This window comes from Pteropus vampyrus, unplaced genomic scaffold, assembly GCF_000151845.1.
Source record: "Pteropus vampyrus isolate Shadow unplaced genomic scaffold, Pvam_2.0 Scaffold20, whole genome shotgun sequence".
NCBI lineage: Eukaryota > Metazoa > Chordata > Mammalia > Chiroptera > Pteropodidae > Pteropus > Pteropus vampyrus.
In genome coordinates this window covers 13,959,085-13,986,175 of record NW_011888801.1, presented here as the reverse complement: position 1 = coordinate 13,986,175, position 27,091 = coordinate 13,959,085, and the positions used below count along the sequence as shown (strand labels likewise).

At 40.3% G+C, this 27,091-nt stretch overlaps 1 protein-coding gene across 6 annotated transcripts in view; it reads right to left on the bottom strand.

Annotated features, from left to right (window-relative positions):
• Positions 1 to 18,709, bottom strand: part of WDFY4 (WDFY family member 4) — a 288,917-nt gene extending 270,208 nt beyond the window's left edge. For 4 of the 6 annotated variants that reach the window (XM_011355392.1, XM_011355396.1, XM_011355398.1 and 1 more), the window contains exons 1-2: positions 18,110 to 18,364; positions 869 to 1,119 (exon numbers count right to left, since the gene is read on the bottom strand). In XM_011355392.1, the coding sequence (XP_011353694.1) occupies positions 869 to 1,102 (234 nt within the window). In that variant the 5' untranslated portion in view covers positions 1,103 to 1,119; positions 18,110 to 18,364. Of the gene's footprint in view, positions 1 to 868; positions 1,120 to 18,109; positions 18,365 to 18,459; positions 18,537 to 18,619 lie in introns of those variants that run through there. The other 2 variants (XM_011355393.2, XM_011355394.2) reach the window with 2 other exon arrangements.
• Between the last annotated feature and the right edge of the window lie 8,382 nt (positions 18,710 to 27,091).

The following is a 27,091-nucleotide window of genomic DNA, read 5'->3' as shown; positions in this document are numbered from 1 at the left end:
TTCTGAATTACCTTTGGAAATCCTTAAATATTTCTGGTTAGTAAGTTAGATGAAGCATTAACAAAGGGGTTTCCAGTAAAAACCTGCGTAAGTCTCCATCTGTCCTACTCTCTATTTTCAAAGTGAAAAGTATCTCATATTCTTTGTGTTTTGATTGTATATATATATTTTTTAATAATAAGCCAAAACAATATTGAAGCAAAAATTAAATCTTCACAAAAAGATGAGTTTTCAATTCTACAACCAGCCTTCAATATATTCAACTATAAGGCAGACCTCACTGTCAGAAGCTTTGTTCCAAGACAACAAAGAAAATCCCTTGTACTCATGCTGTCACCAGCTGCTACTAGCCGGAGTGTGGACCCAGTGGACAGGCTGGACTTCTCCCATATGTTTGTAACCAGGGTAGGGAGCACTATTTGGTGTGTCTCACTGATTATACCTCAGTTTGCATTATTGATACATTTTGATGTCCTGGCTTTTCTAGGCCTTGGTTTTGGCATGTCTGGTGTTTGAGTCACAGCCATCCCTGTGACTCATGTCTCAAGACACACACTCCTTTTTTAGATCCCAAAGGAGCTTGTCTCTTCTCTAGCTTCCAAGCTGGGATTGTGGCTGAACAATATAACTTTTTTAGCTAAAGAGACAGTATTACTCAAGAGCCAGCTGTCCATCCATTCTAAGCCCTTCCTCATCCTGGAGATGAGCCTTGCTTACCATCTTTATTAAATAGCAATGCACTCTCCTCTAAGCCACCAGAGACCTCTTGTGATTATATTAAAACTACCAACTCAAGCTTCCAATCATTCCAGAAGTGTCCCCAGAGCACTATATTATCTTCTTACAGTTTCAAAAATAAGATACCAACCTTTAGGAAAAGTGGAAGAACACTCAACAGGCTCTTCTGATGTTCAGCAGGGCTCATACAAGCCAACTGCTGATATTCCAGAAACTTCCTTTCTAGCGTCTCCCAGAGAGCTGTGGGGGACTGGCACTCCCCTCCACATGGGAAGTCAGGCTGGGCAACATCAGACTGGCCTTCATTTTTGGAATCTGGGTCCTCGGCTCTGTCTTCAGCCTTTGAAACATCTTCTGCCTCCATGCCTTAGCAAAGCAGATCTGAATTCAGAACAAAAAACAAAAATGAAAAGTCCTGTCACAGCAGTTCCTGATGAAGCCAGTTGTGGAACAAGATACTGTACTCGCTCCGTACAGTTCCAATTGAAGATGGTTCCTCTAAGAATCTGAAACTGACTAAAATAGGAAGGCTTTTTAAAAAAGAGATTCAGATTTATAGTAATGCATACATATTGACAATCCAACATGTGCCAGCCTTTTTACACAGACTCTCTTACAGAAGAAATGGATGTTTTGATTTTCTCTATATAGTAAGGAAAACAATTTGGCCAAAGGCATACAGCAGCCAGATGTCCAGGTGAAATATAAACCTTTAACACTAAAGCCTGTTTTCTTATTACTTGATGCTGCTCCCCCTTTAAGAGGCTGAGTAAATAGAAGAGACATATGTAAATGTCTTACCAATATTCGTAGAAGCATGTAATTCTATATCTTCAATTCTAATGTCCTTCTGCTCTACAAGTCAAAGCATATAGGCTCTTCATCCTCAGCATTATTTAGTTCACACTATTTTTAGAGGACTTTGTCCTCAAAATGACTTCATAAACCCCACGCTAACCTAAAAGTGCTTCTCTATTACTGCAAACAGGAGCTATCTGTGTACACCAAAGATCTCAGGTCAGTAGGTGTAAAGACAATAACTCATGCGATAAAAGTAGACAATTATTGATTCACCATATAGGTAATCTCAGGAAAGTACCTTTATCTGTGTCCTTGACTTTTCCATTGCCATACTTTTCAGGTGAGTCATGACTGACTCAGCATGGAAAAAAAGGTTTGCTTGTTGTTGTTGTTTAATTATCAAGAGTGGAAGAAGCTCCAAGTAGGAACCAGACTGTCCAGGCCCCCTGCAAGAAGCCGCCAACCAAACCACAATGTCACCATGTAAGATTTCATCCTAGAATCTGGCCAGCAACAAACCGCCACCAACCCAGAGTAGCAACCAGATAAAAGAACACACAGAGTGGGTCTACCGGTGTTTTGCTCAGGGCATGAGCAGCTGAGGGCCTGCATCACACTTTGTCTTCAGCTCAAACACACATCCCTTATAGGCTGGAGTGGGAATTAACTAAGGATCCTGTGGCCAGACTAACCACTCCTATTTGAAACTTCCTCACTCTCTATGTACAAAACTCCATGTGTCCCTGGATCTTCTTTTATCACACATGCTTATTACTCTCAGACTTCGTTTTCAGGGATCGTTTTCCCTTTACAAATGCCATGTAAGTTCAGTGGCAAAAATTGGGAAGGAATAAAATATCCAAAAGAATATCAAGCTTGCCCATACTCAGATTATCTATGAAAATATAGTTTAATAAAAACACACTAATAATATTGTTGAGGAAAACTTTTTATTTGTATTTTTGCTTTTGTTGGTTGGTTGGGCTGGAGGTTAGTGGGATTTTGCTTCCTTCTTAGGACTGCTCCTCAGGAACAGGTGGTGGGTGCCTCACATTCCTCTGTCCCAGCACAGTCTCTTCTCTGATCTCGGCCAGGCTCTTTTTTGGCTTTGTTAGTTTATTTGTTTATTCCTTGGACCCCTGTTCCCCACTTCCATTCTCTTCTTTCCCACCCTGCCCACCGCACCTGCTTGATAGTATGGGTCCTCATAAAACATGGTACAGGTGCAAGATTTCTGAATGTTTGCGTTTAAAGTTCCCCAAATGATCTTCTGTATCTTTCTTGCAGCTCACTTTTTCACTCAGCATTATGCTTTTAGACCTAACCATGTGACTCTATGTTTGTCAACTTCATTTCCTGTAACTTCTGCCCCGTGTTACAAAGTGGGAATCATGTGCCTATTTACTTGTTCGCTCTGCAGTGATAAAGCACAGATTGCCCATGACTTCCCATATTGTACTCGATCCTGTCCTGGATATTCCATGCAGGTCTTCTCATGGGCTGCACGTGATTAGCTCTGAGTATGAACACCAGAGCAGGAGTACTGAGTCAAAGGTATATATCTACTCAATGAACTACATACCAGTAGCCAATATGCCTCCAGAAAGCTGGCAGTAGACCATACTCTCCGAACAGAGCACTTGAAGGCTCTTCTATCATCTCATCCACACCCCTGCTTTCTAATGTTTGCCAATCTGACTGAGGTCAAGTGATCTCTCATTGTCATTTTAATTTGCATTCCTCTAACCTACTAATGAGTCTGAGCATCTCTATAAGCCTGTTAGACTTTTAGATGTCCTCTTCTACAAACTGACTATTCATAATCTCTGTTTATTTTTTCTTGTCTGTCTTTTCCTTATTGCTTTGTAAGTTTATTCTAAAAACTGATCTTTTGTTGGTTTTTAAAATCGCAGATATCTTCCCTCAATCTGTTCTGTTTTTCTTATAAATTAGTTCATACATTTATTTTTTGTCAAAAAACATAATGTGAATATTTTCCATGTTGTTAAAGATCCTCTGCGTCTTCATTTGTAATGGCTATGTGGTGGCTGTAGAGCCATATCGTTTGTTAATTTAACTAATCCTCTACACTTAGGCATTGAAGTGGTTTCCAATTATTCATTACTATAAACAACACTGTAATGACAGGCTTGTGTCTAAGCCTTTCCATATATTCATGATTAAACAACAGATTGTAATACATTCCTAAATTCCTAAAAGGAAATAGCTGGACCTAAAGGCAGGCAAAATTTTCAGGTTCTTGACACACATTTATTTCCAAACAGCCTCTCCCAAAACACCATATCAATGTATAGTCCTCCTATTGAGAGTGTATGAGAGTTTACATTCCTTAGTTACCTTTTCTTTTTTTTTTTTTTAACCTTGCTAATCTGTATATTTTACTGTAATATGAGGAGTTGAGTGTGTTTCTGTCTGCTGCCTAATCTCCTTTAGGACTCCCTGCAGTGGCTTTCTGGAGTCAAACTCTACCTGACTCCATGAGTTCCCTAGAGGAAATCTCAGCTACTTTCCATGGCTTTCATTGCCACTGAGAGCCACATATTGACTAAATGTTAGCCCTTTAAAAAAAGCCTATTGTGCCCATATCAGGAGAAGGCACAGTGTAGATGCTCAATAAAATGCAACTGAATAAATGAATCTCTCTACCCAAATTTCCTTCTCTGTAGCCCAGACCCCTCTTCTGAACAAGTTTTTTTTCCTCAGTCTAAAATTTCTACTTGAATTTCCTTCAGACTCTTAAAGTCACTATGTCCCAGTGAAACCATTATTCTCATTACCCACAGAACCAGCTCCAAGTCAGGCATGGACATCTCAACTTACAGGATGGCTACTAGAGCCAAACTAAGTGTTGTCTCCATCATATAAAAATCATTTTGTGGCCAAATCTGTGATGTTACCAACTGATTCTTTCAATGAAATGTGTCTGAGGCCTTGCCAACACACACATTTTTAGGATAAGCAGGTGAAAAGACAAAGTCAACATCAGGTCAGAATGTGAAAATGTGGTCCTGGGGAGCACAGCTGGATATCAGGGAAATAATAGAAACAGCCTCAGATCTCTTCTGAAATTAAGAAAACTTGTTTACTGAAGTGAAACATTGAATCAAGTTCCCTTGAATAGACTGAGATTTTGGAGAAACAAGAATTTCCATGAAATCCCCTGGAGAAGTTATCTGACTCTAATGTCAAGCTGTGTTCTCCTCCTGTTTCTCTGCCCATCACCCTAGGCCTGCTTTAGTTTTATTTGTAAAAGGAAGAAAACAGGGAATAGCCTGTCAGAACTGTGTGAAGAACAAGAAGAAATCATTATAATCCACTTCATTGTCAAAAGTGCCCTCTGTAAGTGGCAGTACTTTCTTATCCAGAGCAAACAGGGTCAAGTCGGAGGTGAAGATCACTAGGGGTCCAGGGTAGGGCTGAGATTAGGGTGAGACAAGTAAGACACTCACCTTCGGCACAGATTTAAGTCGGGGAGGGTTCCAAAAATCTCAATAGCCAAGTTAAATAACATTTTAATGCAATATTTTTGAAAATAAAAATTAACACCAAAAAATTGCACGATGAAGAAAATATCAAAATTTTAAATGCCACCTTCAGGCTTGGACTTCTGCAGATTCTACTCTAATACACAGTGTAGTTGCCACGAACACGGCCTCAGGAGCCAGGCTACTCCGGTTCAACTCTAATGAAATCAGACCATTCGACCAAGTGACAAAACTCATGCCTGTCTCAGTGTCCTCATTTGTAAATTGAACAATAACAGGACCCTCACAGGGTGCTGTGCAGATTGAGTGAATGTTCAACACATGTCATTGCTAGGATTGGGAGATCGGCATTTATTGGTTCCTCCTTGATGAGACATTTGCATATGCCACTTCACTTAATCTTCCTATCACCCAACAATATCAAAGCTAATGGCCTTCATCAGATGGTACCAAGATTTGGAGCAGAGAAACAACCTACGCAGCATCCTATTGCCAGTCAGCAGCTGAAGCAGAGTCCACTTCATTGTGTCAGCAGCTTTGGTTTTGCTGTCCCAGAGCATAACCTGCAATACACAACAGAGGCTGAGCTCGCCTGGGGCCCAGGGTGGAGAGAGGGGCTTCAGACCTGCTTGGCCAGGTAACATGGGCCGAGGGAAGGCTTACCACCCCAGAACGTTTTATTGGAGAGGGGGGTGGAAGAGAAGGTAGCCTTGGCAGAACCAAGAACTAGAGGCTGTGGTGAGGTCTTAAGGCCTCCAAAAGAACACAAAACCTTCCTCTTTGCCAGCAAGCTGTTTCCCAGTTTGGGCCAGGCTCGAGGCATATGACACACAGCCCAGGCAGACTAGAAGCCCCGCTTTCATGCTGCCTGCATGAGGGAGCGAGAGGCAACTGTGCAAGAACCTGCTCACTCATACAGCCTCCAGGCAGAGGGGAGCCACGAGACAAAGTCCAGTCCTCACTTGCATCATCAGAGCTCTGTTTCATAATGTTTCAGAAGCAGAGCACCCAGGGCATCCTGCTGAAAGCTGCCACTCTGGAGGGTGACATCTGGAGCCTGAAGAAATGGCTGTGTTGCTGAAATTGGGCTGCTGAGCCAACATTCCAATTGATTGTTTCATCCCTGACTTTCTATCGAGCTGGGACCTGGTGACAGATTTTCTATAATAAAAGTCAAGATGAAAGTCTCCTCCTCCTTTCTTGTCAGCATGTGTGGATTTTCCCTTTTCTGGATAGTATCTCTCAGGTGCAGATGCAGATCTGTTTGCCATCTACATCATGGGCAGTGGCCCCCAGGCGCCAGGGCTGGAGGAGCCTCTATACTAGATGATACAGAACAGAACAGCAACTTCCTCTGTTTCCCTTTCCATTCAAAAGCCAGTCCCTCATTGCATGTCAGCAGATCCAAACTCTGTTGCTCCTGTCTCAACCTGGAGCATTCAGGAAAAAAAAGGAAAAAAAAAGCATTCTTGTTCCAAAAACATGTGCAGGGTGGATTAGGCCTTTCTTCTCCACTTAAATGTGTTACCTAAAGTAGTCAAATTCATCTAGGCAGAAGTCGAATGATGATTACAAGGAGCTGGAGGGAGGGAAGAATAAGGAATTAATGTTTAATGGGGACAGATTTCCAGTTTTGCCTCTCCAGTTTTGTAGATTGATGATGGTGATGGTTACACGGCAATATAAATGCACATAATGCCACTGAACTGCACACTTAAAAGTGGGTAAAATGGTAAATTTTGTTATGTATATTTTACCACAAATAAATAGATGATAGATAGTAGATAGATAGATAGATAGATAGATAGATAGATAGATAGATAGATAGATAGATAGATGGAAGATAGATAAATGTTAAAAGAAGAGGGTATAATTCCTCCAGTTTGATGACTATAATAAAATAATAACAATAATAGTATCTATCGAATTCGTACTCCACACTGGGCCCTGTGTCGAGTGCTTCACATACATAACTTATTTAATTATCCTTGAGGCTCCTGGCATGGGGCTACAGGGACTGTTCTGATCTCCCTTAGAGATGAGGAAACAGAGTTATCATTCATTGAGTTTCAGCAGCATCCCTAGCATAACACACCTGGTGTCTTCAAAGAGGGGACAGGAATTCTCCTCTGACCCAAGACTTTGGTCAATGTTTGCTACACACACAGTTGTGTTGGAAGGACAAGGATGAATCAATTATGGAGGTTCTGTGTCCACACCTGGGTTAACTCTGGAAAGAGAGGGCAGACATAGGATATAAGGGAAGAGGCAAATGAGAGCAATGAAATCAGAGGAAATAGGAGATACAAGTGGCTTGGACAACATAGGCCCAGAAAGCTCGGACACGTAGCTCTAGGGCAAGGACCAAGGCTTGGCCAGAAATCTCCTTGGTGCTGCCCCTCCAGTCATTCAGCGTCCCCACCGCCTACATCCACCAGGGGCTAAGGGTGCCTGCAGGCAAAGAACAGCCAAGCCCAGGTCTCTACATCCTGTTTCAAACGGCTCAAGAGAGAGAGAGACAGCTCAGGTTGTTTCCAGAAGTTTAGGGATTCCCCTGAGGACTGAGATGGGGACTACAATTGTCAGGAACCAGGCAGGTTGAGCAACATCTTTCGTGGCCCTCAACACTTCCTTTTTCTGATTCCAGTTCATGCACTCCTGGCCAGCACACACCTCTGTGGTTTTTGCAAAAGCAACAGAATATAGGAACTCAAAATATCCTGCGGAAGAGGCCCAGTTTTGTATCTCAGTATGTGTACTGACTTCCACATTGCCAAAAATGTCCAGGGAACAGTTCCTCTGGGCAGACCCTAGAAGCTTAGCTGCAACTGACCTATCACTTCAACACAAAGACATGGATTGGTGATAGCACAGATAACAAAAAGCCCAGCCCCCATAACCTGGAGCCTTTCCAATGTGGGAGCTAATCCATGGCTCAGTCTCCACTGGAATGTAAGGAAATGATGCTTAAGTCAGAATGGCCATAACTGAATGAGCGTCTACTAACAGAGTCATCTATGTTCTCTAATCTTAGAAAACTTGTAAGGTAGGCATTATTATTCTCGTTATACAGATGGGAAAGCAAGACTCCGAGAAATTGAGATTCAGAGAAAATAGTTTATCTGGAATCAAACAGTTAATATGCATCAGAATCAAGGTCAAATCCAGACTTTTCTGACCCTACAGCCCCCTACCCTCAAATAAACCCCATATAATAGCTCGAAACTCTTACAGCCAGCAGCAGTGCAGGGGGCCCTGGCTGGACTTGCAAAATTGTTGCTGACTCCTGGCCATAGGAGGTTTAGAGGCAGGCCTGCTATCTGGCCCCAGTTCACACTACAAACAAGGAGGCATAGGACAGGCCCCTGTGGTCTCGCCATTTCCTCAGGGAAGAGCTGATCCTTGGGTGCCACGAGGCCAAGGGTTTGCTAAGCCCAGGCACAAGGTAAACAGCAGCTGGCTAGTCACTCCCTGGGCTGACACTAGCTGCACATCCAGTGTTAGTCACCCTCCAGGGTAAGTCACCAGAGCTATAGCTTTACTTGGCTTTCTTTGAGTGGTGAGTCTTTTTATTTATTAAATGTGTAAGCAGCAGAATTGCCCCTGATTCACACCCTGGACTTGAAAGCTCACAGTCAGGGGAGCAGGGGGACCAACAAGGAAGCAGAAGTGGGGTAGGTGTTGAGTAGAGATGTGCCTGGCTGTGAGGCACAGAGGAAGCTCGTGGCCCAGCCTGGGAAGGGGTGTGGTGGTCTCAGTATGTGTACTGACTTCCACATTGCCAAAAATGTGGGATGGCTTCTCAAAAAAGATGGTGCCCATAATGGGCACTGAAAGAAGAGAAGGAGATGCTCTTAAAGTCAAGAGGAGAGAGACTGTAGGCAACGTGGGTGTTCAGGGATGTGGGTGGAGTTCAAAGACAGGAAAGCACTAGAAGGACGGTATACTTAGTGAAAGGACCATGGATGACAGTACCAGACATGACCCTGTTTCATGCAGTGGTCCTGGGAGTCACTGCGGGGCTCTCAACAGGAAGTGACATGGATGGTGAACAGTGGCCCCCTGCTAGATACTGGGCATTCCCAGAGGGTCCAACCCTTGCCCCGGGTGCTTATAGCCTGCAGGGAGAGGGGCAGGAAAAGGGTTGCTGCAATACAGTGCCTGCCAGAGCAAGAATCCAGCACTAAGGGGACAAAGGGAAGGAGCTGATTATTGAGGGTGAGATGGGGGTGGTGGTGAGAGTGAGAATGGTAAGAGGGGCTTCACAGAAGCAGGGTTTTTGGAGAGGGAGCCTGCGGGGAGGATATGAAATAAGCCCCTGAACAGATTAGAGAGAAGTGTTCCCAGTAGAAGGATACGCAAGAGGTAAGAGAGGTGAGGTGGGTACGCATGTGGCTTTGAGCCACTGTGAGGGATGTGAGTGCCAGTAGGGTGGAGAGCCTGGGCAGAGGCTAGGTCACAAAGTTCTCCAGATGTTGAGCCACTTGCAAACCATTCTTCGCCCTTCCATCCCAGGAGGATTAAAACCATCAGGAACTTTGCATCATCCTTTATACTTCTCAGGCTATTTGTTAAGGTGCAAGAAATAAAAAGATTTTCAGCATTGCTTAGTTGACACAATCATCCTGGTTAGCTTATTAAATTTCACTATGATTTAGTCAGAAAATGTGCACAAAAATCATAAAACTTTCAAATGCATCTGGAACTATGCATTCCTGGCTTGCAGGGAATTAAATACCCCTTAATTCTCATGGAATTAATTACTAAATTTAAAAACTAATTTAAAAATTTATTCTTGATTCTCACGGATGAAAAAAAAGAAAAAGAAAACATCAGAGCAAAGGCATAAACCACCTACATCACACATAGAGTTAATAGTTTTCTTGGAAAAGGAGCCCTCATACACTGCTGGTAAGACTGCAAATTGGTACAGCCACTATGGAAAACAGTATGGAGGTTCCTCAAAAAAAACGAAGAATTGATCTACCATATGATCCAGCAATTCCCGAAAGACTTGAAAACCCATATCTGAAAAGATATTTGCACACCGATGTTCATAGCAGCACTATTCACAGTGGCCAGGACATGGAAGTAACTGAAGTGTCCTATGATAATGATTGGGTAAAGAAGCTGTGGTACATATATACAATGGAATATTACTCAGCCATAAGAAGAGATGAAATACTGTCATTTGCAACAACATGGATGGACCTTGAGATAATCATGCTAAGCGAAATAAGCCAGACAGAAAAAGCTGAAAATCGCATGATATCACTTATATATGGGATATAAACCTAAAAGCAACAAATTAACAGGACAAACAGAGACTCAGGGACATGGATAATGGACTAGTGGTTACCTGAGGGTAGAGGATGGGGGAGGAAGGGTAGGTAGATGGAATAAAGGGGGTCAAATATAGGAGGGTTGGGGGAGGGTGATGTGGGTAAAGGGGATCAAATATATGGTAGCTAAAGGAAACTGGACTCTGAGTGCTAATCATACAATAGATTATATAGATGTCAAATTATAATGTACACCTGAAAATTATATAATTGTACTAACCAATGTTACTCCAATAAACTTTTTAATAAATAAATAAATAAATAAATAAATAAATAAATAAATAAATAAATAAAAATAAAATAGTTTTCCTGGGCTTCCTGTCCTATACTATGCTAGGCAGAACTAGATCCAGAAAACTTCTTTTGGGTTAATGTAAAAAGAGACCCTTTCAAGTGCAACTTTGCACATGATGCTTTTTCACTGAAGTGCAGAGGAAAGAAACACAGTGCTGGCAGTGAGGAGACAGGATCATTAGCCCCTTGGCTGAGTCTCTTTGTCTCTCCCTGACTCAGTTTCCACCTGTAACATGAGGTTTCTTAAGGATCTATCCATCAATGAAGGTCTACTTTTCAAATGAGCCTCATATTCAGAGCCTTCAAATTTCTTCTCTGAGACCTGTTTAACCAGAATGAGCCTCCTACATACTGGCAAACTTCTCGATGTGTCATGAATATATTTAACCCAGACCTTAATTCTTCTACGTGCCCAGAAGATGGGAATATGGCACCTAAAGATACTCAAAAGGAGTCAAGGAACCTCAGAATGCTACACAGTGAGTGAGACAGGTTCTCAGGGTGACTGCCCTCTATGAGGCTTCTCCTAGTACCCTAGTCATCCCCCACTGCTTCTTCATCTCTCTACCAGCCTTCCCACAGCAGGCTTCTCTGCTTCCAGTCTTCACTGCCTCCCACCCCACCCCCACATTGTCAGACTTGGCAGCACAGCTCCATCATATCACATCCTTGGTCAAATGTTCTTCAATGGCTCCCATGTTCTTCCCAAGCTCTTGGCCCTTGATAATAAGGTCCCACCTCCTCTTCTGCTTAATTTCCCACTATACCCCAGTAGGGTCTGGTTGAACGAACTGTTCACTCAATCTCTGACCCTTTGCCTTTATTCGGGTGACTCTTCTGCCTAAGATGCCTCTCCTTTGATTACACATGTCCAAATCCTGCTGCCTTCCAAACACAGCTCCTGGCTGCCTGCTAGGCACAGGCTCTCATGATGCCCCAATCAAAAATAATCCTTCTCTCTCAAACTTCCAAACTCCTGCTGCCATCATGGGGCTGACTGGTGATTAGAAAGCAGCCACTACCAGCACATGACAGCACTTTGCAGTTTTCAATGCTGCATCCACACAAGATCTCACTTAGTAATTATACCAGAATGTGCAGGGTTATGATCATCTACTCACCCCGCCCCGCTCCCCGCCCCCCACCCCATAGGAGTGAAAGTCACTTGCCTGTGGAGTCAGGCAGAGTAAAAGTAAGAATTTTGTAATTCCTAAATTTGTCATTTTCCTCCAGTAACTACTGCCTATAAAGTGCAGTGCTCATCACTTTCTTCCTTATGTTATCATTATTCATGTATATGCTTTAACTTTCTCATTCCTGTATTTCCTCAATTCTAAGTTTTGATCAATTATAAAATGCTACAGTTATTTAACAAATTTTCGTTCTGGAGGGGATCACCACATTAAACACACATGTTAAAAATAAGACTGTTCTGACACATTAAATTGGGTGAGTAAAGAAGTACGTTTTGAAACGAAGGTGATATTTTAGAGTAATGATGGTGGAAGCATCCTTTCCCGAAAAGGGAAGCAGTAGAATGACTCTGAGTAGTAACTGCCCCTCACTTACCCCTGTCCCAAGACTAAGCTATTGTCCCATTTCAGTTACCCTGAAAAAGTAAATGTGTCATTTACATAATGAAATGTTTCCTGGAGACAGGTGCATGAAAGTAAAAACTAAAATAAACTAAGATTCTGGGTGCTTTGGGATTTCAAGGTATTGCCCCTGGTTTGTTGGTTTGTTGGTTTGTTTGTTTGTTTGTTTGTTTGTTTGTTTGTTTGTTTTCTTTTGAATATCTGGACATTTGCCCATCCTGATTCTTCTGGCTCTTTTCTCATCCTTGCACTCAGAAACTGTGGCCCCGGACCTGCGCAGTTACTACGCATGCGCTGGATGCAGTGCACCCTGGTGGGAGCGTCCAGCACGCTGTTGCTCACTGCTCCCCATCTCGTGCGGTAGCACAGTCTTCGTCGCTACCCTTCTCCGGCTCCTGAAGGACCTGTGCTCTCAAGGCAGACACGAGACAAAGAGCTGCAGAGTTGTTCAGCCCTGCCTTTGTTAAACACATCTCTCTGCCCACTGCTTTCTGCAGGAGAGGCCACTCTCTGCTTGATCTGGTCCACACTCAGAGACCCAGGGAAAAGCTCTGTGAGCTCTCTGTAGCCTGTTTCAATGTTACTAACTCCCAATATGCTTTGACCAACTTCTTCAAATAACACAATTTCTTTAGGTGTACATATTTTTATTCATCTTTAACTGTATCTCATATTTTGTGCATATTCTTTAAAAAGCTGATATTGGAGTGCTATTTGGGCAATTTTATTATTATATCAAAAACATAAAAATAAAGTATTCCCTTCTTTTTTTGCATACTACTTTTCATATTCAAGCATATTTTACTTATAAGTGATATGTAGATAATTAATTGCATTAATCATCCATCATCATATCATAAACATTTTGTTTGTAACTTTTTTTCTTAAATTATCAGATTTGATGACCATGAAACATCCTCTTGATCAGTCTCCCATAATTGACTCACTCACTCCCTAATAACTGGACGCTGAGGTTGTCTCCATTGCTATTACAGGCAATGCTGGAGGAAAGGACAAACACAATCATTTAGCTTCCTGTGAATCATCTGTGAAGATGAATTCTCAAAAGAAGGACTAAGCATTGAGCCCAAAGGGAAAAGCAGTTTTCATACTTAGGCCAAATGTTGACTATTGCTGTCCAGAAGTATTTCAATTCTTTAGTGGTAGCATTGCCAAGTGCAAAGTGCACGGCCTTTAACGCCAGGTGCAACTAGGTTGAAATCCCAGCTCAGTTACTTACTGTCTGAGGAAAGAAAGGCCTTACCTCTCTGAGCCTCCATTTTCTCGTCTGTAAAATGGGAGTAATGAATCTGATTTTACTGTGGAGATTAAATGAGATTGCAAATATTGTAACTGTGCAAATCTTCACTTCTTTAAAATGACTTTTCTCTTCTCTTTCTCTTTGATTCAAACTGGCCTTGGACTCACTTGCTTCTTTTTTCCTTCTCTTTCTGCCTACTGCATGACCACTCCCTTAATCATTAAACCCATAGATCAGCATCAAACAAAACCTCAGATGTGCTGACCACAGAAACAGAATTTCAGTCAAACTAAAGATAGTATCTTGCAGTTTCAAACCTGTGAAGGCAGAAGGACCCCATTGGCAACCCCTAGAAACCAGACAGAACTACACCATGACTGACATCAGGACCTGATGCAATGAAGCTGCCTCCTACCCTAGCCCCAACCAATTAGTAGAGCCCATGACCCCAAATCCTTTAGCTACCATAACTAATGAGGTTTCCCCTATGTAACCTATCCCTTAGAGGCCATCAGAGAGCCAGGTCTTTGAGAGCTACCTCACCTGTGTCTCCAGGCTTGGCACCATTTCCTTAAATAAACCTTTACTTTCTTTGCTGCAAACTCCTGTTCATGTCTCTTTCTGTTTTGATTTGTGTAGGCAAAACAAGTTTGATAACAACAGAAGTGCCCTACCCAGTTCCTGGTTTATTGTAGGGGCTAAATCCATTCTTCTTACCTCTATACTTTCTTTCTCCTTGAAATTATTTGAGACAAGAGGCTTTTCACTTCCCTAACTTCCCATCCTTCTTGAACTTTGTTCCCCCCAAAAGCCTCTGGCCATGAAACAAGACATATCTTACTCTGAAGAGTGCTGCCCAACCAAAAAAATTAAAGCTGCATGTGTAATTTGAAATTTTCCAATAGCCACATTTAATAAGTAAAATTAAATAGGCTAAATTAATCAAATCTATTTATTTAAATATATTTTAAAATATATTTTATTTAACTCAATACATCCAAAATATTATATTTTCAATATGCAATCAGCATTTTTAAAGTATAAATAAGATATTTTATATTTCTTTGTATTGTTTATTTGTAATATCTTTGAAATCCAATGCACACTTTACACTTACAGCACACTCAATTCAGACTAATCACATTTCAGGTTGGGCTACAGGCTACTGTATTGGGTAGCCCAGGTCTAGACTTTAAGAATTAGCTTTTAACAGGTGTGTAGATGCTTCAAATGGGACCATCATCCAAGGATTTGGGAATGTTGCCCTTAGGATGTAATTTCAGATGCAAAATGCAGGTGCATTTTGATGGTTTGCATCACTTGGAGAAATATAATAAATGCAAGGCCCCAGTTGTAAACAAAATGGGTAGCACCTCTATGGCATGGCTCAAGGAACTCTTGAGGAGCTCATCTTCCCCTTCCCCTTCCCCTTCCCCTTCCCCTTCTGTACAAGACATCTCCCCTCTCTCCCCCAGGTGGTCAAGCCGTCTTGCTTTTCCACCATTAAGGACCCTTAGGGGCACAGGGAGCCAATATTTCATTTCTCCACTTAATGTCTAGTAGGCATCTCCACCTTTATATGTTCAAACCTATATTCTGGAATAACTATCACCTTGCAAATATGCCCTTGAACCAGCTCAGTAAATGACAACTCCATTCTCCCTGTTGCTCTAGAGTCATCTTCAGCTTCTCTTCCCATGTCTTACACTTAAAACATCATCATAACCGGTTCTCAGAAAGTATGTAGAATCTTACCTCTCATTATCACTACTACTATCACTTTGAAGCAAGCCACCATTACCTCTAGCCTAGATTATTACAACAACCTCTTAACTCATAGTCTTGCTTCTTCCTTTGCTCTCCATAGAAAAACTAAAATTATTCTTTTTAAAAATGAAAACATACATCAGCAATAGTAAAAAATAAAATATTTAATGACGATTGAAACGATATAAAAATAAACTACTTAAGAATAAATCTAGGCAAAATATGCACTACTTTTATGAAGAAAACTATAAAATTTTATTTAAATACTTTAGAGAAGACTTAAATAAATGAGAAGACAAAACACATTCATGAACTAAAGGAGTCATTTTTATAAAGATATAACCTCTCTACAAATTACATTTCCAATAAAATCTGAACATAACTTTTTTGTGAAGCCTGAAAAGTTGATTCTAAAATTTATATGAAAGAAGAAAGTAAAAAATGTCCAGACATAAGGAAAGAAGGAAAAAAGAGGAGACTCTTCCCAGGTATCAAAATTTATTATAAGCCTATAGTTACCAATATTATATAGTATTGGCAAAAGGATAAACAAATTGACAGAATAAACAGATTGTCACATATATTTACAATTTGATTTACAACAGAATTACTGTAGATTAGTGGATAAAGAATGACCTTTTTAATAAATGGAGCTAAGACTCTTGGTTATCTACACGGGAAAAACAAAATAAAATAGAATCCTCCCCCTATCTCACACCATATGGAAAAATCATTCCTAGGTGAGAATGAAAAATGTGAAAATCAAAATTATTTAAAAATTTTTTAAATCATGTAAGACAGCAGTCCCCAACCTTTTTGGCACCTGGGACTGGTGCTCTTATAAGAATCTGATGCCTGATGATCTGAGGTGAAGCTGAGGCAGTGATGCTGACACTGAGGAGCAGCTGCAAATACACGTGAAGCTTCACTGGCTCCCCCACCACCCACCTCTTGCTGTGTGGCCCAGTTCGTAACAGGCCACGGACTGGTACTGGGCCATGGCCCAGGAGTTGGGGACCCTTGATAGAGAATAATTTTATAACTTTACAGTGAAGAATTTCTTAAAATACATAACAAGAAGTGTAAACTGTAAAAGAACATATGGATAAATTAAGCTCATTTAGAATTAAGAAATTTGGTCATTAATAAGAATCACAAAGAACATAAGGAGACAAAGCACAAACAAGAGAAAAATATTTACAACATACACAAATGACAAAGGATTAATATCTGAATATGTACTGAATTACAGCAAATCAATAGGACAAAAGACAGATGACCCCATAGAGAAATACGCAAAAGATCTGAACAGGAAAAGGAATACAGAATGACCAATAAACATATAAAAAGATGCCCAACCTTAGTAACTGAGGAATGCAATTTAAAACATAGTTTGATTGTTTCTCATTTTCACTGGATTGGCAAAAATTAAAACTTTGACAACATCAAATGTTGGTGAAATGTGGAGCAATGGAAATTTTACACATTGCTGATGGGTGGAGAAAATGATACAATTACACTGGTTTTATCCAGTGAGGCTGAGATACAGACCCTGTGACCCACCAATTCCACTTCTAGGGTATACATGCTAGGGAATTCTTGCACACATGCCCCAGGACACATATGCAGAGAGTCCTAGCAGTGCACACAAGTGCTAGAGCCCCTAGCAGCTTATAATAGGAAAAACGAAAACCAAGAAATATCCTAAGTGCCCATTAGCAGTAGAGAAGTATATTGAGATATATTCCTATATAGCAGAATACTATACAGCAGTAAACATGCATGAATTAGAGGCACATGCAACAATATAAAGGAATTTCGGAAACTAATTTTGAGCAAATTAAGCAAGTCTTAAAAGAATATTTAATTCCTATATACAAGGTTCAAAAATATGGAAAATTAACGCATAAGTAGCAATTTAAATATACAAGGTAAAACTATAAAGACAATCAAGGAAACAGTAAGCCATAAATTCAGGACAATAGTTTTCTCTGATAAGAGTGAGAGAAGGACAAGCACATGGAAGACTTCAAAGATGCTAATGATCTCTAAAACACCAAGGTAGCAGCACGCATGTTTATTCCTTATACTCTACACACTTTTTCTAAATTTTCTTTGCTATCTAATCAGTATTTAAAAGCCTCCTGAGTCAGGGGAAGAACAGCCCAAGTTGTCACACTGGATAGGAAAGCCCTCCTTGACTTTACCCCACCCATCTCTCTCTGGCTAGTCACCTGCACACCTACACCTCTCACTGCTACACTGGCCTCCGCCAGGCCTCCACCTCTGCACTTTGGCCTTCTCCATCCTCCTGCCAAGATCACTTCTCAGAAACCCACAGAGCTTGGGCCTTCCCTTCCTTCAGGTCTCTATGCAGAAAGCAAGTACATTCTCAGCCTTCTGGCCCCCATACCCCACCTCCAGTTCTCCATTCCACTTCAGCCTGTAGCACCAAGCACCACTGACCCCTGTTCTCTGATCATGTCACCTTTAACAGTGCCTGGCAGTAGCTTTCAATATATGTTTGTTGAATAATTAAATGTATGACTATGCAGAATATCGTATTAAAATTGAAATGTTCCATGGAAAGGATAATACATGAAATCCTTGGTTACCAGATTAGCTCCTCATCACTTTAGAGAAGTTGAGACAGAGGATTGATTCAGCATTCTCTAAGGTGGGATTTCAAGAGGAGAGTAGGAGAGTCAATGAATCAGGTGGTCCTGCTTATTCAGAAAAAAATTTCTAAAGTTTAATGTGGTAATTCAGATGAAGAAAGAGAGGTCCAAAGAGGCACCTACTTACCAGACCCCCAGGAGTGACCACAGGGCCAGCTCTCTCGGTGACCAGTCTGAAGTGGCCCCCACTGCTTGCCACTTTTCAGAGTCTTATGTGGGGCTGGGCAGGGGAGCCTCACAGCCAGCCCCCTCTCTTCATTTCTGAGCAATTGGCACAGACAGGCCCAGTCCAGCTTCCCTAGGCATGGCAAGTCACCGTCTTTAAGCAGAACTGTGAGAAAGGGCTTGACCTGAAGCAGAAGGTTGAGCAGTGGTGCTGATGCCTGGCCTGGCTCGGCAAACTCCAGCAACGGCATCAGAGTGGCCTTGACCACGTGCACCGCCCACCCTGCACATACTTCCTGCTCATCGGCTTACCTCCTCTCCCACATCCACAAACCCAGATCAGGCACTGATGGTCACATGTGCTCCCACGCTTAGTTTTCCAGGAAGCAGCCAGAAGGTTCCGTCCTGACAGACAGGACTCTAATGCCCACCTCTGGGCTGGCCTGGTGTGGCCAAGACCAAGGTAACCTACCCAGAGGTATGTCGGTCAGGGCCTGCAGAAGTCAGGTGGCATAGGCACCCTCATACCCAGCCACAGCCCCTCAGACTTAGGGGAAGAGGACCGGCCTACCATCACCAGCCTTTAACGGCGTTTCACTATGAATCACTCGAGCTGGGTCTCTGCTCATTTCCTGGAGAAAGCAGAAGTGGAGAGTCTGCAGATGCCTGATTCTGCCCACTCTCCAGCCGTCAACAGAGCTGCCTGAGTTCTAGTGGGTGACTCGGGATCTGCAATAAGGCCCCTTAGGGCAGTAGCTGAGTGGTTAGTCAGTGCTAGGAGTCAATGCTAAGGACAAAGAGGAAAAGCTTATGAGTATTGGACATAGACTTCAGCTATTGGACTGGACTTCTCTTTTTCTAAGCCCTACCTAGCTTCTCTAGCCTCCAGTAAAATAAGGATAATGATGGTGTTTGGGTGAATTTAACTAAAGGTGTGCATCCGTAGACATTGCATGGGCTCATCACCCCATTCTTTGCCAGCCCAGAAAGAGTTTTTCAGTTAGATCCCTTTCTGCTGCATCCTCAGACCTAACAGGTACCGCCAATGATGGGAGTCCTCTAAGATCAGATAGCCAACCATGAGTAACAGTGAAACAATGATGAAAGAAAAGTTTAAATAATACAATAAAGTTCTCGAACTCAGTATCGAGATTCTTGTTCCCTTGGGTTTATTAGGTTGAATCATTTCATATCACATATCTATAATATCATCCATGTCAGACCAGCCAGCGTGTCTTTTCAAATGTAATACCTCTTTATGCCACATGAGCAAGAGCAGTCATTGGCATACTTGCCTGATCCTTAGAGCTAGCTCCTCACCTGTTTCTAGCTTACAACCAAATGACAATCTATAAATAACTATTAGCAAAAGGCAACATCGCCTGTCATGGGAGGCAAAAAGGCTCTGTGATTGGTTCAAATATGAAGACAACATTTGTAATGAAACCTCAGCTCTCATCAATGCAAACTTGCCAGTAAACAGCAGCAAAAATAGAAGACCTGTCCAGCCTAAGACCTGGGCCACCTGCCCATGCTGACCCCTTGTGCATTCCCCAACAGAAGTCAGCAGTTCCAACATTTCTGCTCAAGTTTCCATTTGTCTTTCCACTGTTCATGGGTAAAAAGGAAGTGAGAATGGAAGATGGAAGGGTACAGAGTACAGTATGGCATTACAAAGCACCCTGAGGCATGCAGTGGGTGTATGCAGCAGCACAAGTATTACCTTGTCAAGCCAGAAGAGGCTCCAAAATGTTTTTAAGAAACAAATTAAAACCCATGGTTATACTATTTCCAAGACCCACTGTGCTATAGTGTGTACCATTATGGGAGAAAATATTAATTTTTTTGGCAGGTGGTACAAGACTATTCTTTAGGGAGACACCCGCTTTTGTTGACTAAAGAAGATAGGTTAGTAGAGGCTGGGACCTTGGGTTGAAAATCTGGGTTGAAATTCTCATTACTACATTGAGACAATTAACATCTTTAAGTCTGTTTCTTATACGTGGAATGGGACTAATGTGATGTTGTAAGGAACAAAAAAATCAATGTTTGCAAGAGGATTTTTAAAATTAAAAAGAGCTATATAATGTCAGTTATTATTATTGAGAGAGTTACTCATGCTAAGACACTAAAACAGCCAGGGCAACTATGAACTGCTGTGTAAACATGTATTTTTTTTTTTTTTGAGCGGAAATGTGAGATTCTGTGATATTTTTTTTAATGTCCAAAAATAACAATTTTACTTCTGCTTCCAGTTACACCCTCCCACTGAAAGCAACTCTAAAATAGAACAAACATGTGAGACAACTGTTTTCAGGCATTGAATAGTAGGCAGCATAAGACTATGATCTTTAAGACAAGAAAAACATACAACTGCTCTGGCTTTCTTCCTATGGGTGCTTTTCTGCCATGGTACAAGAAGGTAAACACCCAAGGGCAATTATCTCCCAGAACTAAAAAGGTATAAGTCAAATAGTTTCAGGTTTCTGAAGGGGCTGAAATTCTCAGGGCAGGGTCCTAAAAAAGTGTGTTTTGTGCAAATTCATTGTGTGTGTTTTTAGCCAAGGGTTGCTTGTACATGCATGGGGTGAGACTCCAAGGGGCCCAGGAGAGATCACCTGCCCCAAGGCTGAGAACTGAATGGAGGTAACAGAAATTAGGCAGCATTAGGAATGTTGGAGCTCCATTTCGTACATAGTGGAAAGACTTCATTGAGCATCTTAGGATTTCATTTTATACCCCCAGAAAAGCTACACATAAGAGCTACCACAGGTCAGAACCCCAGGTGTCGAGCAATAGACTTGAAGAAATAAAGAAGCTGCCTCTCAAAGCCGCAGGAGCTACCTGTAGGAGGAGCGGGAGGGGAGAAAGTGCAGTGAGTTCCCTGAACAGCCCCACCTGGGAGAGTTGTGAGTTCCACGCATCTGGTAGCAGGGTCCAGTCATCAGGGCAGAAAGCAGAGAAGCGGGACAGCAGAAAAACAACAGTTGATTTTTACTGGCCAGTGTTGCAAAACCGAGGCTGAGCTGCAGCCTCAAACTCCCAACTCAGAGGGCCCCTCCCCTCATACACTCCGAGACTGAACACCACAGAGCCCCAGGGAAATCTGAGCAAACGCTACCGAAACTGTTACTAATACTGACAGGGACTGAAACTGAGGATACTGAACGTAATTAAATATTTATCAGAAAATAAAAGGCATTTTTAAGGCTTTATGTAAAGCAGGGATCCAAGAGACTTAGATGCCACCTACTGGAAACCAAACGAAAAGCACCATCCTTGCAGCAGGCTAAAGAGAGAACTTTATACAATAAATCTTTCAGGAAAAAAAAGCAGAATACATTTCCATTAATGCCCAGGCGGAGAAATAGTCCATTAAACACCATGAACAGCCAAGGTGACAAGGCATCTCAGAAAGAAAGAGAAAAATCTCCAGAAAATAAGCATACAGACAAAAATATGCGACTAAAATGACAGAGAATTCAGGATGGTACTTCTGAAAAAACTCAGTGAGTTTCGAAATGAGTCATATCAACAATTTCAGGAATTGAAAAAACACTTAGATGAGCAGAGCGAGGAGATTAAAACCCTCAAAAAGAACCAACTAGAACTTCTAGAGATGAAGAACACACTGCAAGGGTTGAAAAATGAAATAGCGAGCTTGGGAAATAGAGTCAACCAAATGGAGGAAAGGATCAGAGATATCAAAAGCAGAAATCTAGAAATAAATTAGAAGGAAGAAGAGAAAAACCAAAGAATGAAAAATAATGAAAAAGAAATTCAAGAACTAGCTGATACCATCAGGAGAGGAAACATAAGAATAATGGGCAATATCGAAGGTGAGGAAAAGAAGCAGGGACTAGAAAGCATTTTCAGACAAATATATGACGAGAAATCTAAGAATGAGCTGGAGCTTGGAATTCAAGAAGTCAACAGAACATCCAATTATCTCAACCTACAAAGGCCTTCAACAAGACATTTATTAAAATTTTCAAAAATCAATGACAAAGACAGAATTCTTAGGGCAACCAGGGAGAAGAAAACGGTAACTTATAAAGGAAAATCCATTCGATTTCCCTTGGACTTCTCAGCACAAACCTTACAAGCAAGAAAGGAATGGAATCAAATATTTAACTATTAAGTGAAAGGAACTACCAGCCTAGAATAATGTATCCAGCTACACTCTCCTTTAGATATGAAAAAGAATTAAGACCTTTCCAGACATACAAAAATTGAGGGAATTCTCCACTATGAGGCCTGCTCTACAGGAAATACTGAAAGGGGTCAGCTCACCTAAAAAAAAATAACAACAAAAAAAATACATAATTAGGAGTAAAGTGACTATCAGGTAAATAGAAGCAGAGGAGTGCAACCCTTATTAAGAACAGAGCATTATCTTGCTATAGCAAGATAGTAATGAATGTTCAGCATACCTAAGGACAGATTGACACAACAATGACTGAAAAGGGACATTGAGACAACAACAAGACAACATTGAGACAACAATGACTTCAAAGATCCAAATTTGCAAAAGGGGATGGAAATAAGGCATCTGCAGAAGAAAATGGATGACTGTATATACACAACTATCCTTTACATATTCATAATGGTAACCACACACCAAAGATTCAGAATTGAAGTATATAACATAAAACAAAAAGAACCAGAGGCAAAACCCACAAAAGCCAACCAAAATAAAGAAAACAAAAACACAAAGACAAGAAAGCAATTGAAGCATCAAACTACCAGAAAACAAAAGATAAAATGGCTATAAGATCTCTTATTTTAATAATCGCTCTAAATGTAAATGATCTGAACTCACCAATCTGCACAGAGTTGCAGATTGGACCAAAAAAACAAAACCCAGACATATGCTGCCTCCAGGAGACACATCTCAGCTCCAAAGACAAATAGAGACTCAAAGGGAAAAGGTGGAAAATAATATTTTGAGCAAATGGCATTCAGAGAAAAGCAGGACTAGTGTCACTAATTTCAGACAAAATAGACTTCAAAATAAAAAATATAAAGAAAGATACTGAAGGACATTTCATAATGATAAGTGGAATTATGCACCAAGAAGACATAACACTTATTAATATCTATGCTCCCAATCAGGGAGCCCCAAAATATGTAAAGCAATTACTCACAGAACTAAAGGGAGAAAAAGACCAAAACACTATTGCATATGGACAGATCATCCAAACAGAAAATAAATAAGGAAATAACATCCTTAAATGACACATTAGAACAACTGGGCATAATTGACATTTACAAGCCTTCCATCCCAAAACAACTGCTTATACATTCTTCTCTAGTGCACATGGAACATTATCAAGAATCGACCACATACTGAGACACAGAGATAGCGTCAACAAATATAAGAGGGTGGAAATCATACCAATCATATTCTGATCATAATACCTTGAAACTGGAGATCAACTGCAAAAAGAAATCAGTAAGAACCACAAATACATGGAGATTAAACAACACACTACTGAAGAATAACTGGGTCGGATAAGAAATAAAAAGAGAGATCAAGAGATACATAGAAATGAATGATAAGGATAGTACAACATATCAAAACTTTTGGGACATGGCAAAAGCGATTGTAAGAGGAAAGTTCATATCATTACAAGCCTGCCTCCAAAAACAAAAACAAGAATGAGCCCAAATAAACAACCTAATGCTTTATCTTAAAAAACTAGAAAAGGAAGAACAAATGAAGCCTAAAGTCAGCAGACGGAAGTAAATCATCAAAATTAGAGCAGAAATAAATGAAATTAAAACAAACAAACAACAACAACAACAACAAAAACAATAGAAAAGTAAATTCAACAAAAAGCTGGTTTTTTGACAAGGTTAATAAAATTGACAAACCCCTGGCTAGACTTACTAAAGAAAAAAGAGAGGACACAAATAAACAAGGGATGAAAGAGGGGAAACTACGACTGACATAGCAGAAATACAAAGGATCATACAAGAATACTATGAAAAAGTATATAACGCCAAATTTAATAACCTAGAAGAAATGGACCAGTACTTAGAAAAATACAATTTTCCTAGACTTAATCAAGAAAAACTGGAAAATCTAAATAGTCTGATCAGCAGTATGGAAATTGAAATTATCATAAAAAACCTACCAAAAAGTAAAAATCCAGGACCAGATGGCTTCACCATTGAATTCTACCAAACATGGAAAGAAGATTTAATATCTATTCTCCTCAAACACTTCCAAAAAATCGAAGTTGGGAAGGCAATACTTCCCAACTCATTTTATGAGGCCAATATTACTCTGATACAAAAACCTGGTAAGGATAACACAAAAAAAGAAAACTACAGACCAATATCCCTCATGATCACAGATGCAAAAATTCTAAATAAGATACTGGCAAACCGAACACAGCAACATATTAAAAAGATTATATACCATAATCAAGTGGCCTTCATCCCAGGAGCACAGGGATGGTTCAACATATGCAAATTGATTAATGTGATATACCACATAAACAAATTAAAAAATAAGAAGAATATGATAATATCAATAGATACAGAAAAAACCTTCAACAAGATACAGCAAACATTTATGATCAAAACACTTAACAAAATCAGTATAGAAGGAAAGTACCTTAACGTAATAAAGGCCATATATGACAAACCTTCAGCCAACATTATACTTAATGGTGAAAAACTAAAAACATTCCCTGTAAGATCAAGAACAAGGCAAGGCTGTCCACTATTGCCACTGTTATTCAACACAACATTGGAGGTCCAAAAGAGTGCAATTGGACAAGAGAAAGATATAAAAGGCATCCAAATAGGAAACAAAGAAGTCAAACTGTCACTATTTGCAGATGACAAATAGAAAACCCTAAAGACTCCACAAGAACACTATTAGAAACAATAAGCAAAGAGAGTAAAGTTTCTGGATACAAAATCAATGTTCAAAAATCTCTAATGTTCCTATACTCTAATAATGAAGTGTCAGAAAAAGAAGTGGAAAAAATAATTTCTTTTGCGATTATAACAAAAAGAATAAAATACCTAGAAATAAATTTAACAAAACATGTGAAGGACCTATATAATGAAAACTATAAGACCCTATTAAAAGAAATCGAATAAGACACAAAGAAATGGAAAGATATTCTGTGTCCTTGAGTTGGAAGAATCAACATAGTTAAAATGATCGTATAACTTAAAGTATTATACAGAGTTAATGGAATCTCCATCAAAATTTCATCAGCATGTTTTAAAGAAATAGAACAAAAAATTATCAGATTTGTATGAAAGCACAAAAGACCCCGAATTGCCAAAGCCAGCCTGAGAAAAAAGAACGAGGCTAGAAACATCACTCTGCCTGACTTCAAATTATACTACAAAGCAACAGTAATCAAAATGGCATGGTGTTAGCCGCAAAACAAACACATGGACCAGTAGAACAGAATCAAGAGTCCAGAAGTAGCCCAAATTTATATGGGCAAATAATTTTCTACAAAAAAGCCAAAAATATAAGTGGAGAAAGGAAAGCCTCTTCAATAAATGGTGCTGGGAAAACTGGAAAGCCGCCTGCAAAAGAATGAAACTAGACTGTTGTCTATCACCACACACCAAAATTAACTCAAAATGGATTAAGGACCTGAATATAAGACCTGAAACAATAAAATGCATAGAAGAAAACATAGGAACTAAACCCAAGGACCTTGGACTTAAAGAGGATTTTATGAACTTGACCTCAAAGGCAAGGGAAGTAAAAGCTAAAATAAATTAATGGGACTGCATCAAACTAAAAAGCCTCTGCACAGCAAAAGAAATCATCAACAAGGTAAAGAGACAACCATCCGAATGGGAAAATATATTTGCAAGCAACACCTTTAATAGAGGCCTAATATCCATAATATACAAAGAACTCATACAACTCAATAACAAAACAAACAAACAAACAAACAAATGATCCAATCAAAAAATGGGCAGATACCTGAACTGATACTTCTCCCTAGAGTACATATAAATGGCCAACAAATATTTGAAAAGATGCTCAACATCACTAGCTATTAGGGAAATGCAAATCAAAACCACAGTGAGATACCATCTCACACCTATTAGAATATCTATAATCAACAGGACAAGTAATAACAAATGCTGGAGAGGATGCAGAGAAAAAGGAACCCTGATACACTACTGGTAGGACTGCAAATTGGTACAGCCACTATGGAAAACAGTATGGAGGTTCCTCAGAAAACTAAGAATTGATCTACCATATGATCCGGCAATCCCCCAAAGACTTGAAAACCCATATCCGAAAAGGTATTTGCACACCAATGTTCACAGCAGCATAATTCACAGTGGCCAGGACATGGAAGCAACTGAAGTGTCCTATGATAGATGATTGGATAAAGAAGCTGTGGTACATATATATAATGGAATATTACTCAGCCATAAGAAGAGATGAAATACTGCCATTTGCAACAACATGGATGGACCTTGACATAATCATGCTAAGCGAAATAAGCCAAACAGAAAAGGCTGAAAATCACATGATATCACTTATATATGGGATATAAACCTAAAAGCAACAAATGAACAGGACAAACAAACAGAGACTCAAGGGCATGGGCTATAGACTAGTGGTTACCTGAGGGTAGGGGATGAGGGAGAAGGAGGTAGGTATACGGTTAAAGGAGGTCAAATATAGGGTTTAAAGGGAGGGTGAAGTGGGTAAAAGGAATCAAATATATGGTAGCCAAAGGAAACTGGACTTTGGGTGGTAAAAACACAATAGAATATACAGATGTCAAATTATAATGTACACCTGAAAATTATATAATTGTATTAACCAATGTTACCCCAATAAACTTAATTTAAAAAAAATAGAGAAAGGAAATATATATAGGGGAACAAATGTTTTATTAGAAACAATGGAAGTCATAAGACAATGGAAAGTTATCTC